At 37.6% G+C, this 12,733-nt stretch overlaps 1 protein-coding gene across 1 annotated transcript in view; it reads right to left on the reverse strand.

The window, feature by feature from the left end:
* myom3 (myomesin 3) overlaps positions 1-12,733 on the reverse strand; it is a 100,215-nt gene that overhangs the window by 57,519 nt on the left and 29,963 nt on the right. The window contains exons 7-10 of the mRNA XM_036558362.1: positions 12,591-12,679; positions 6,890-6,934; positions 2,678-2,809; positions 2,326-2,487 (exon numbers count right to left, since the gene is read on the reverse strand). Coding sequence (XP_036414255.1) covers positions 2,326-2,487; positions 2,678-2,809; positions 6,890-6,934; positions 12,591-12,679 — 428 coding nt within the window. The remainder of the gene's footprint in view (positions 1-2,325; positions 2,488-2,677; positions 2,810-6,889; positions 6,935-12,590; positions 12,680-12,733) is intronic.

A 12,733-nucleotide genomic window follows, 5' to 3' on the forward strand; every position in this document is an offset into this window, starting at 1 on the left:
TGAAGTGGAGAACCAAAAACGCTTTCTGCTCAGGGGTCTCACTCTACTGACAGTCAGAAACTCTATGACCTCCTCTTTTAATTGGATTGTGATTGGTTCCTAGACGCCTCACCGTTGTAAAAATATGGCACTTTGAAATCGGATGAATTGTTTTGAATCTCCCTGTACTATTTAATATTCAATAAACTTCTTTACTCTTATTCTACCCCGTCCCAACAAATTCAAAATCAATACAATACAATCAGCTTGGTCAGCCAAAGCATTAAGCTATTTCTTATAGGTTTGCAGGTAAATAAAGGATCAAGAGAATTAACAAATCACACATTCTTGTTTTTATTGCATTTTACAAAATGTCCCAACGGTAACACTTTCTATGAATGTCACCTTTGTAAGCATCTATAAACACATTCATAACATGTTATAATGCATTCATAAGACATTATAAACATAGCTATAAATATTTATAAAAATGTATTATACATTAGAGCCATGTTTATTATGCATTATGAATTGTTAACATAATGCATTGTAAGTACTGATCATAACAAATTATAAGAGCTCATAAGTGGTATTTGTCCGCTCTAAGTAAAGTGAAGCGTACTGTACTAAAGCCTCCTCCAGTGTTCAGAGTGAGGCTTCAAGTTGAAGTATTTACTGAAGGATTTACTGAAACACTAAAACATTCACAATAAAGCACATTACAGGCTTCAAATGTCAGAGTTTAAACTAGAGCTGCCATCAGTGTTTTACCCAATGTGGGAAAGGTAATGTTCACCACCGTTAGCTTGGTATTTGTCTTTACTTTACGTTCTCCAAGCTGGGACTGACTTCTTTGGCACTGACAGTATAACATGTTATTAACACTATTTATAATGCATTATATTAACAATTCATAATGTATAATAAACATGGCTATAAAGTGTAATTCAGTGTAATTCCTTTTTATAAATATTTATAACCACATTTATAATGCCTTATGAATACATTATAACATGTTATAAATGTGTTTATATATGCTTACAAATGCGACATTCATAGAAAGTGTTAGCATCCCAAATTTGCCATAAGTGGGGTTTGGAGCAGAAATAATGCAGAATAGAAGCATTTTCATGAGTGTTCTCCACTGGATATATTAATATTCATTAGATTTACTCTTTGAAAATTTACAATGGGAAAAAACAGCACCCTGTCGGTGGAACAACTCAATTAGCATTTAGCAGTAAACTGCTTGAGCCATAAGGTTTAGCTCTGAGAAACCTGCAATCACGCTCACTGCAAAAGCAATAGATTACAAACTCCCAAACGGCCACTTATGGAGGATCATTTGCATCTCTCAGTGAGCTGTTTTCTGCCCTGTTGGTTTTCTGCAATTGATTTGGAGCATTTTTATCCAAATTAAGTTCCATGCTCTCGACGCAATTAGCAGCGCTGTCAAAACAGAATTCACAGAGTGAGATGCAAATAAATCTCACTGAAAATGAAATACTGTTTACTTTTCTCATAATACCTTTGTAGAAGCCAACCATCTGTATCAGGAAACATCAAACAGACTGATTCAGTAACTCTGCGGCGCATGGCGGGCATTCATGAACATTTGTGGTTATCATTTGTGCTGCAGAGTTACTGTGCATCCTTTTTACTGTGTTTTTCGTTGCATATTATAATCCTATAACACTTTCTGAAGAAAAGCATGCGTTAATAATCTCTAATACATATATACTGAAACCCACTTAGGATTGTTTCCTCTAACTGGCCACTTTATTAGAAACGTCTTGTACTTCCACTAACTGGCCACTTTATTGAAAACACCTACCTTGTGCTTCCACTAACTGGCCACTTTATTAGAAACATCTACCTTGTGCTTCCATTTACTGACCACTTTATTAGAAACACCTTCCTTGTGCTTCCATTTACTGGCCACTTTATTAGAAACACCTACCTTGTGCTTCCACTAACTGGCCACCTTATTAGAAACACCTACCTTGTACTTCCACTAACTGGTCACTTTATTAGAAACACCTACCTTGTACTTCCACTCACTGGCCACTTTATTAGAGAGAGTGCATCTCTCAAAAATTTCTAGCCAAGAGCAGCTTTGTGGTCAGAAACTGACCGTTAATGTAGGACCAGACAATGGCTAACACAGACTGTGCTTCAACAGTCTCTAACTGTACACCAGCAAGGTGGAGCTTCAAGAGAGGGGTTTCTACTAAAGTGGCCAGGTAATGTAACTGACCTCAGTCAACTTATTTCCAAGGAGAAAAGTGGACATGACCATTGTTCACCGTCTGTCCAACAACAGTGCACAGAGGAACCACCACTAACCCTTGATGTAGACGAAGGCGCTGTGCTCCTTGATGCCATCCCGGGTGAGGAGGCGGATGGAGTAAAGACCCTCGTGCTCCTTGTGCACTCCTTTCAGGGTTAGAGTGGTGGAGGTCAGCGCTGTCCTCACATCCACCCGGCCAGAAGAACTGAGTGGCACTCCTGTGACATCACAACCACGATGAATTCAGAACAGGCTGTTTTTGCTGTTTAGCTTTCATGTACGGACCGAAAAGTGAATGGTATGTTTTTAAACTATAGCAATGCTTTTATATTATATCAAAGTTTTATTGCAAGCAGTAAAACATGCTATGAAATGGGCCATTTAAGGTGCTCTGTCTCCATTTCTCACCGTCTCTGAACCAGGACACGTCCTGCTGGAAGGGAAGCAGAGGGGAGGAGAAACTGCAGCACAGAACCAGAGTATCTCCCTCTTTCACAAAGGATGGAGAAAAAGTGGAGTCAAATAAAGCCTCCACAGAGACTGCAGGAGAGAAGAGAAGAGAAGAGAAGAGAAGAGAAGAGAAGAGAAGAGAAGAGAAGAGAAGAGAGGAAAGGACAGGAGAGGAAAGGAGAGATAAAGGAGAGACAGAGGAGGGATAGAGGAGAGATCGAGCAGAAACAGAAGAGAGATAGAGAAGAGATAGAGGAGAGACAGGAGAGATAAAGAGGAGGGGTTAGAGGAGAGATAGAGTAGGGATTAGAGGAGAAATAGAGGAGAGATAGAAAAGAGACAGAAAAGAGACAGAGGAGAGATCAGAAGAGAGATAAAGGAGAGATAGAATAGAGAGTAGAGGACAGAGGATATATAGAAGATGTTTAGAGGAGAGATAGAGAAGAGACAGAGGAGAGATAGATGAGAAATAGGAGAGAGAGGAGAGATTAGAGGAAAGATGGAGAGATAGAGGAGAGACAGGAGAGATCGAGGAGAGATTAGATGACAGATAGAGGAGAGACAGGAGAGATAGAGGAATGATTAGTAGGGCAGGGGAGAGACAGAGGAGAGATTAGAGGAGAAACAGAGGAGAGAGTAGAGGAGAGGATGTATTGAAGATGTATAGAGGAAAGATAGAGGAGAGACAGAGGAGAGATCAGAGGAAAGATAAAGGAGAGACAAGAGATTAGAGGAGGGATTAGAGGAAAGATAGAAGAGAGAGAGGATGTATAGAAGATGTATAGAGGCGAGAGTAGAGACAGAGGAGAGATAGAGGACAGATTAGAGGATGTATAGAGTAGAGAATACAGAAAAAATAGAGGAGAGATAAGAGGAGAAATTAGAGGACAGAAAAAGGAGAGAGATAGGAGAGATATCGGAGAGATAGAGGAGTCATCGGAGAGATAGAGGGGAGATTAGAGGAGAGATATAAATGATAAGTCCAAATAACGAGAATCAGTCAAAATGCAGTTTAGTAGTGTCCACAAATCCATTATTAGAGAGATGATTAACACTCAAAAACATATAATCACACTATTGTGTTGTGACTGAATCATATCTAATTATCTCTCTGAAGTGAGCGGGAGGAACTTTCTCTGCTCTGCTCATCACAGTGTGTGAAAATGAACAATGTCAGAAAGAGCATAATTAAGAGGGCCGGAGCTCAGTCGCATAAAAACCACTGGAGCGGGGAAAACACGTTTCTCTTTTCATTTTCAGAGGAGTTTCGCTCTGCCTGCAAATGGCACAGAGAAAAACCCGGGGACGAATATTACAGTAATGAGGCGAGCGCCACAGATGGGACGCCTTCTGGACGGCGGCTGTGATGATTGTGAAAAAGCACGATTCCTGACAGACTATCTGTTATATACACGGTGAGTATTGACAGAACAGACAATTGGAGTCCGGACAGAAGTGAGAACGGTTTCGTGATATTGAACAATAAGTGGAGAATAGAATTCTGCTGGTCTTCTTTCTGATGTTTGCTCATTTCAGCAGGAGCACAGCTGTGAGGAAACCTGAAACGAGCTCAGCTGCAGCCTGTTATTGATGCTGCTCAAGCCTCAGAACCCTCTTATTACTGTCATTTTACTATCATATTTGACATAACTCACTTCAAATTAATGTCATAAATAGTTATTTTATACTTGAAAATGTCATTTTAGCTACATTTACAATTAAATATAGATCAACATACAAAGTCAACTCGTTGTTCCTCCCGTTATTATTCTACACTTTTTCTGTACTGTTTTCATGGGTCACAGTTTTTGAACTAGAACCAAACTTGGCAGGACCATAGAGCATAGTGTGCTTGTGCTTTCTGGGACTGATCACACGTTTGGTTTTGATGAGATTTTTTTGTGTACACTTATAGGAAATGATGGAAAAATTGAGAAAATTTTTATCTAACTGACACAAACATGGACAAAAAGGACATCTCACAATCTCATTACATATAGAGTCACATAAATACCTAGCAGCTACCTGGGATATTATAGGAATGGCCTAGCAACACCTTAGCAACCACCTCATATACCATAGTAACTGCCTAGCAACACCTTACCAACAACCTTGGGTACCATAGCAATGGCCTAGCAACACCTTGAATACGACTGTAACCGTCTAGCAACACCTTACCAACAACCTGGAATACCATAGCAATGGCCTAGCAACACCTTAGCAACCACCTCATATATCATAGTAACTGCCTGGCAACACCTTACCAACAACCTTGGATACCATAGCAATGGCCTAGCAACACCTCAGCAACCACCTTGGATACCATAGCAATGGCCTAGCAACACCTTAGCAACCACCTTGCATACCATAGTAAAGGCCTAGCAACACCTTACCAACAAGCTAGGATACCATAGAAAGGGCCTAGCAACACCTAAGCAACCATTTGGAATACCCTAGTAAGGGCCTAGCAACACCTTCAAAACCACTTGAGACAGCACAGCAATTGCCTAGCAACACCTGAGCAGCCACCTAGGATACCATAGTAATGGCCTAGCAATACCTTAGCAACAATCTTGGATACCATAGCAATGCCCTAGCAACACTTCTTCAGCCACTCGAAATGCCATAGAAAGAGTCTAGCAACAACTTCACAGCCACTTGGGATAGCACAGCAATGGCCTAGTAGCACTTGAGCAGCCACATAGAAACCAAAAAACTAGCCTAACAACACCTTAACAACATCCTGGGACACCACAGCAACCGTCATACACCTTAACAAGTGCCTGGATTACCACAGCAACATTCTAACACACTAACAACCACCTGGAATACCACAGCAACAGCTGAACAACACATTAGCAACCACCTGGGATACCAAAGCAACAGCCTAACAACACATTAACAACCACCTGGAATACCACAGCAACCATCTAACACCTTAACACAAACCTGGGATACCAAAGCAATGACCTAACAACACCTTAATAACCACCGGGACACCACAACAACAATCTAACAACACCTTAACAACCACCTGGGATACCAAAACAACAGTCTAACAACACCTCAACACAAACATGGGATACCAAAACAACAGTCTAGCAACACCTCAACAACCACCTGGGATACCAAAGCAACAGTCTAACAACACCTCAACAACCACCTGGGATACCAAAGCAACAGTCTAACAACACCTCAGCAACCACCTGAAATAGCACAGCAACAGTCTAACGACATCTTAGCAACCACCCGAGATACCACACTTCACAACCGCCTGGGATAATATAGCAACAAACACCTTAGCAACCACCTGGATTACCACAGCAACAGTCTAACAACACTTTAACATCCACCTAACAATCACCAGGCAATGACAACAAGCTGGAATACCATAACAATCTCATATTACCATAGCAACCACCTGGAATCACCATATAAAGTTACGTTACCAAAACAGTCTACAATGTTCTGCAACCGCGTTGACTAACTTTAATGCCATTAGCTGGTTTTGTCAAACCAACTTAAAGTTCTCTAACAAACTTTCCCTTAATGGTTACGCAGCTACATTTAAATAATTATTTAATGTAAATCAATGCACTAATGCTGCTCTACTACACAAACCGCTGATGGGCCTTAATGGCCAGTATGGCAGTTATCTAGAACTTGCTGGATGTCTTATTTAAAATATACACAGCGAAATGGTAACTGGGGGCTATTGATGAGGGTTGAAGGCTGCTCAATCAGAGTGAGTCAGTGCGGAAGGAGGGGGTCTCTGGTCCCGTGACTGACGTCACTGGGGGGCAAAGCGGTCTCCCATAGCTTGAGAAAGCAGCATACAGATGTAAGAGCGCAGAGCCCGGAGCGAGAGCAAATGAATCCCAGTCCCTGTGATGAAATATACATGACTGTACGGCTGAAATTGCGGTGATCCATTCACTCGCACATACACATTATGTCCAACGCCTCTCCTCTCCCGCCGGCGGTCATTCGGAGAGGATAAGAAATAAGCCGTATCTTTCTTCAAAGCGCTCCCAACCTCTCCGTCTCAGCAGAGGAGAGGGGAGACTTCAAAAGGCCAGCCAGAGGAGGGAGAGAGAGCCAGAGAGAGAGAGAGAGAGAGAGAGAGAGGGAGGGAGGACATTTTTCATTAGGAGAAGCAGCGCTACTTACCCGCAGTCCTTGTGCATTTCAGGCCCGCCTCAGCTCCCTGATATGCTGAATTGGAAAAGGGGGGGTGGGAGGTTGGGTGGGGGGGTGAAGAAAGCGAAAAAGAAGACAAATCAGTCGCCCCATACATGAAGAGAGTGTGTAGGAGTGTAACAGTACAGCATGTCATGCTGTATAGTTCAATATGAGCCTCTCAGTTTGATACGCACAGGCACTGAAGACCTTCAACAGACTGGAGCAAATAAAATACTCATTTTAACACTGACTTACGCTGCATAAAGTATAATACGAATGAAATCAGCCCACAGTGAGGACGGACACAATATCGCTTCCTCTTTATCTATTAATCGAGAGCAGAGAGGAAAAGCAGCCTCCAGGATTATGAGCTCTGGGCGAGTATATTATTATAAAATATAGTGCGTTTATAATGTTAAATGTTCTATATTCTCTGTTGAAGATGTGTCAATCAGCCATAATATTAAGCTCACCTCCTTGTTTCTACGCTCATTGTCCATTTTATCAGCTCCACTTACTGTATAGGATCACTTTGTAGTTCTACAGTTACAGACTGTAGTCCATCTGTTTCTCTGCATACTTTGTCACCCTGTTCTTCAATGGTCAGGACCTTCACAGGACCTCCACAGAGCAGGTATTATGTGGGTGGTGGGTCATTCTCAGCACTGCTGGACTTTTTAAACACTCACTGTCCACTATATTAGACACTCCTACCTTGTAGATGTAAAGTCAGAGACGATAGCTCATCTGCTGCTGCACAGTTTGTACTAGTCATCCTCTAGTCCTTCATCAGTGGTCACAGGACGCTGCCCACAGGACGCTCTGCTGTGTCTGATCCACTTGCACCAGCATGGCACACACTAACACAACACGACGTTGTGGGGGTCCTGTGGGGGTCCTGACCATTGAAGAACAGGGTAACAAAGTATGCAGAGAAACAGATGGACTACAGTCTGTAACTGTAGAACTACAAAGTGCTCCTATATGGTCAGTGGAGCTGAACAAGGAGGTGCTTTGGTTTTAATGTTATGGCTGATTGACATATATACATACATACATATATATATATATATATATATATATATATATTATGGCAAGCCAAACAGGAAATATTTAATGAACATTGATATATATACAATGAACTTATATATATTTACAATGAACTTTGATATATATACAATGAACTTTGATATATATGGAATGAACTTTGATATATATACAATGAACATTGATATATATACAATGAACATTGATATATATACGATGAACTTTGATATATATACAATGAACTTTGATATATATGGAATGAAATTTGATATATATACAATGAACTTTGATATATATACAATGAACTTTGATATATATGGAATAAACATTGATATATATACAATGAACATTGATATATATACAATGAACATTGATATATATACAATGAACTTTGATATATATACAATGAACATTGATATATATGGAATGAACTTTGATATATATTGAATGAAAGTCGCTGTTGAAGGGTTGAGGATGGCCAAGAAAAACTGTACATCAATAAATGGGCATTAACAAACTCCAGGTGGAGCTTGAAGGAAGGGAATTCTGATAAAGTGACCAGTATCTATACACATTGATCCTGTGGACAGAGTGACCTGAGAGTGGCTGATATATGATGTGAAGACACAGATGGGTGGAGTTTCAATATATACATAATTTGACATGGTGCAGAAGAAGAGTCAGATGAGGCCATAGCTTCTGTTTGAAAAATGCTCTTTCATTGAGAGCCAGGGAAAACAGTGCCACTTGAAAAGCAACTGAAAATTGAGGTAGGTCACTCCTAGCCCTGCTCTTTCTTCTGAGGGTCACCAAACACAAACACACTCTCCCTAACTCTGAGCTGGACACAACATAACAGAGTAAACAAACACATACACACACTGTAACTGAAGAACAACAACATAGCAACATTAAATAACAATGTAAACAGTCTGTTTGGGTCGGGGGTGAGGTGAAAGGCCACAACACACACAACCCCAAAAGTCCCTCTCTGTCTAAACAAAACATTTTATGATTTATATTATTCATTATTTCATCTCAATGTTCGATCCATGTACATCAATGTTCAATATATATACATTTTCATTCAATATATATCAAAGTTCATTCCATATATATCAAAGTTCATTGTATATATATCAATGTTCATTCCATATATATCAAAGTTCATTGTATATATATCAAAGTTCATTCAATATATATCAAAATTCATTCCATATATATCAAAGTTCATTGTATATATATCAAAGTTCATTCTATATATATAACAGTTTGTTGTATATATATAAAAGTTCATTGTATATATATCAAAGTTCATTCCATATATATCAAAGTTCATTGTATATATATCAAAGTTCATTCCATATATATCAAAGTTCATTGTATATATATCAAAGTTCATTCAATATATATCAAAATTCATTCCATATATATCAAAGTTCATTGTATATATATCAAAGTTCATTCAATATATATCAAAGTTCATTCCATATATATCAAAGTTCATTGTATATATATCGAAGTTCATTCAATATATATCAATGTTCATTCCATATATATCAAAGTTCATTGTATATATATCAAAGTTCATTCCATATATATAACAGTTCATTGTATATATATCAAAGTTCATTCCATATATATCAAAGTTCATTCCATATATATCAAAGTTCATTGTATATATATCAAAGTTCATTCAATATATATCAAAATTCATTCCATATATATCAAAGTTCATTGTATATATATCAAAGTTCATTCAATATATATCAATGTTCATTCCATATATATCAAAGTTCATTGTATATATATCAATTTTCATTCCATATATATCAAAGTTCATTGTATATATATCAAAGTTCATTCCATATATATAACAGTTCATTGTATATATATTAAAGTTCATTCCATATATATCAAAGTTCATTCCATATATATCAAAGTTCATTGTATATAGATCAAAGTTCATTCCATATATATCAATCTTTGTTCTACTGAGATATATATGGAATGAACATTGATATATATTGAATGAACATTGATATATATTGAATGAACATTGATATATATGGAATGAACATTGATATATATTGAATGAAAAGTTATATATATTGAATGAACATTGATATATATTGAATGAACATTGGTATATATTGAATGAACATTGATATATATGGAATGAACGTTGATTTATATTAAATGAACATTGACATATATGGAATGAACATTGGTACATATTGAATGAAAATGTATATATATTGAATAAACCTTGATGTACATGGATCGAACATTGAGATGAAAAAATGATACATATAAAAAAATAATATAATTCATAAAATGTTTTGTTTAGACAGAGAGGGACTTTTGGGGTTGTGTGTGTTGTGGCCTTTCACCTCACCCCCCACCCCCCCAAACAGACTGTTTACATTGTTATTTAATGTTGCTATGTTGTTGTTCTTCAGTTACAGTGTGTGTATGTGTTTGTTTACTCTGTTATTTTGTGTCCAGCTCAGAGTTAGGGAGAGTGTGTTTGTGTTTGGTGACCCTCAGAAGAAAGAGCAGGGCTAGGAGTGACCTACCTCAATTTTCAGTTGCTTTTCAAGTGGCACTGTTTTCCCTGGCTCTCAATGAAAGAGCATTTTTCAAACAGAAGCTATGGCCTCATCTGACTCTTCTTCTGCACCATGTCAAATTATGTATATATTGAAACTCCACCCATCTGTGTCTTCACATCATATATCAGCCACTCTCAGGTCACTCTGTCCACAGGATCAATGTGTATAGATACTGGTCACTTTATCAGAATTCCCTTCCTTCAAGCTCCACCTGGAGTTTGTTAATGCCCATTTATTGATGTACAGTTTTTCTTGGCCATCCTCAACCCTTCAACAGCGACTTTCATTCAATATATATCAAAGTTCAATCCATATATATCAATGTTCATTGTATATATATCAAAGTTCATTGTATATATATCAATGTTCATTGTATATATATCAAAGTTCATTGTATACATATATATATATATATATATATATATATATATATATATATATATATATATATCAATGTTTATTCCATATATATCAAAGTTCATTGTATATATATCAATGTTCATTCCATATATATCAAAGTTCATTGTATATATATCAAAGTTCATTGTATATATATCAAAGTTCACTGTATATATATCAAAGTTCATTGTATATATATCAAAGTTCATTCCATATATATAAATGTTCATTGTATATGTATCAAAGTTCATTGTATATATATCAATGTTCATTCCATATATATTGAAGTTCATTCCATATATATCAATGTTCATTAAATATTTCCTGTTTGGCTTGCCATAATATATATATATATATATATATATATATATATATATACACATCAGTGTTTAATATTATTATATTTTAAAGATTAGTGTACACCAACTGCATTATGCAGTAATGTCTGCTATACTAACACTTTGTGTTAACTAGCCGTCCCATTAGGCATTCCCTTTAACTCCTTCTGAACAGTCCATTAATGAGAACACTAAAGGACAGGTCTTGTCTGAAGTGTCTCTTTACATTTCAGTGTGTGAGCACTAGAGAAGGCCGAGTTACTCTCCATTACTGTTATGGATCAGTGGTCCGGTCACATGTGCTGATGAGCCAGTCACCATTACAGCACTTTAAATATTCCATTAAAATGAGACTGGAATAAAGCAAACATCTCAAAGCGCTGCTCTATAAAACCTCACTAACTGACTTTACTTAAATTATACTGAATATCATCGCTTTGATTCATTCAAGTTGACCCAAACTCATTTTCTAATTAAATTAAAATTTCTAAAACATTCTCTGGTTTTACAGTGTAGATTATACAGTTTGAAGTGTCATATATCAGTTCTATCAGATTAAGGCCTGAACCACAAATCAACCATAAAGTCTGCTTGTCAAAAGTTTGGGGTTTTATTTTTACTAAGTAAGGGGAAATTCTCTTTTTAGTATTTCTGTGTGGTTCAGTGTTTGAAATGTAAACAGAGTGATTCAGAGTGGTTTGGTGTGAAATGGTTCAGATGTCTTTACAGTGGTGGTGATAGGAACCAGGGGTTGCCATGACTACAACACAAATATAGACATTTTATTTACTTTATCCAAAACCACCAGTGAACCTACAGGAGTCTTCTGAGCTTATATGGAATGTTAATGATGGTAAAATAGTGGAAAATCTGAAAAATATGTTTTCTTTGGGGACTATTTTTCCATAGAACACCCTGCATGTATCCCTCCATCATGAATAAGCTTTTTGGCCAAAACCTCAAAACGATCGTAAAACAATACCAGACATCAGGCGATGTATTCATAACTTCCTGTGAGGGAGATTTTAGAGATGGACTTCTGGTTCCTATCACCACCACTGTGAACAATTCTGACTTAGTAAGTTTTCTACAACCAAACCACTCTGAATGAGGTTTAAATTGATTTATTATGCTAAAATGTTGGAAAACTGGTGGAATTCCCCTTTAATAAGAACATTTGACTACCATGAACAGCTGTGTGTTAATCCTTACAGGACTTTTCTCAGATATTTCTTTAGTTTTTTCAGCCTTGGCAAAGAAAAATGTCAAGATAAACTGAAAGTCACTCACAGTTCACCACAAGGGTGGCGAAGGTGGTCGCCTCTCCTAAGGAGCTTTTAGCCACCACTTTGTATTCTCCAGCATCAGCAGCGCTACACCTGAGGATCAAAGCACAGGGAACATGACCTTCTCTCACTGATCTCTCACTGCAG

Source organism: Colossoma macropomum, unplaced genomic scaffold (genome assembly GCF_904425465.1).
Source record: "Colossoma macropomum unplaced genomic scaffold, Colossoma_macropomum, whole genome shotgun sequence".
Lineage (NCBI taxonomy): Eukaryota > Metazoa > Chordata > Actinopteri > Characiformes > Serrasalmidae > Colossoma > Colossoma macropomum.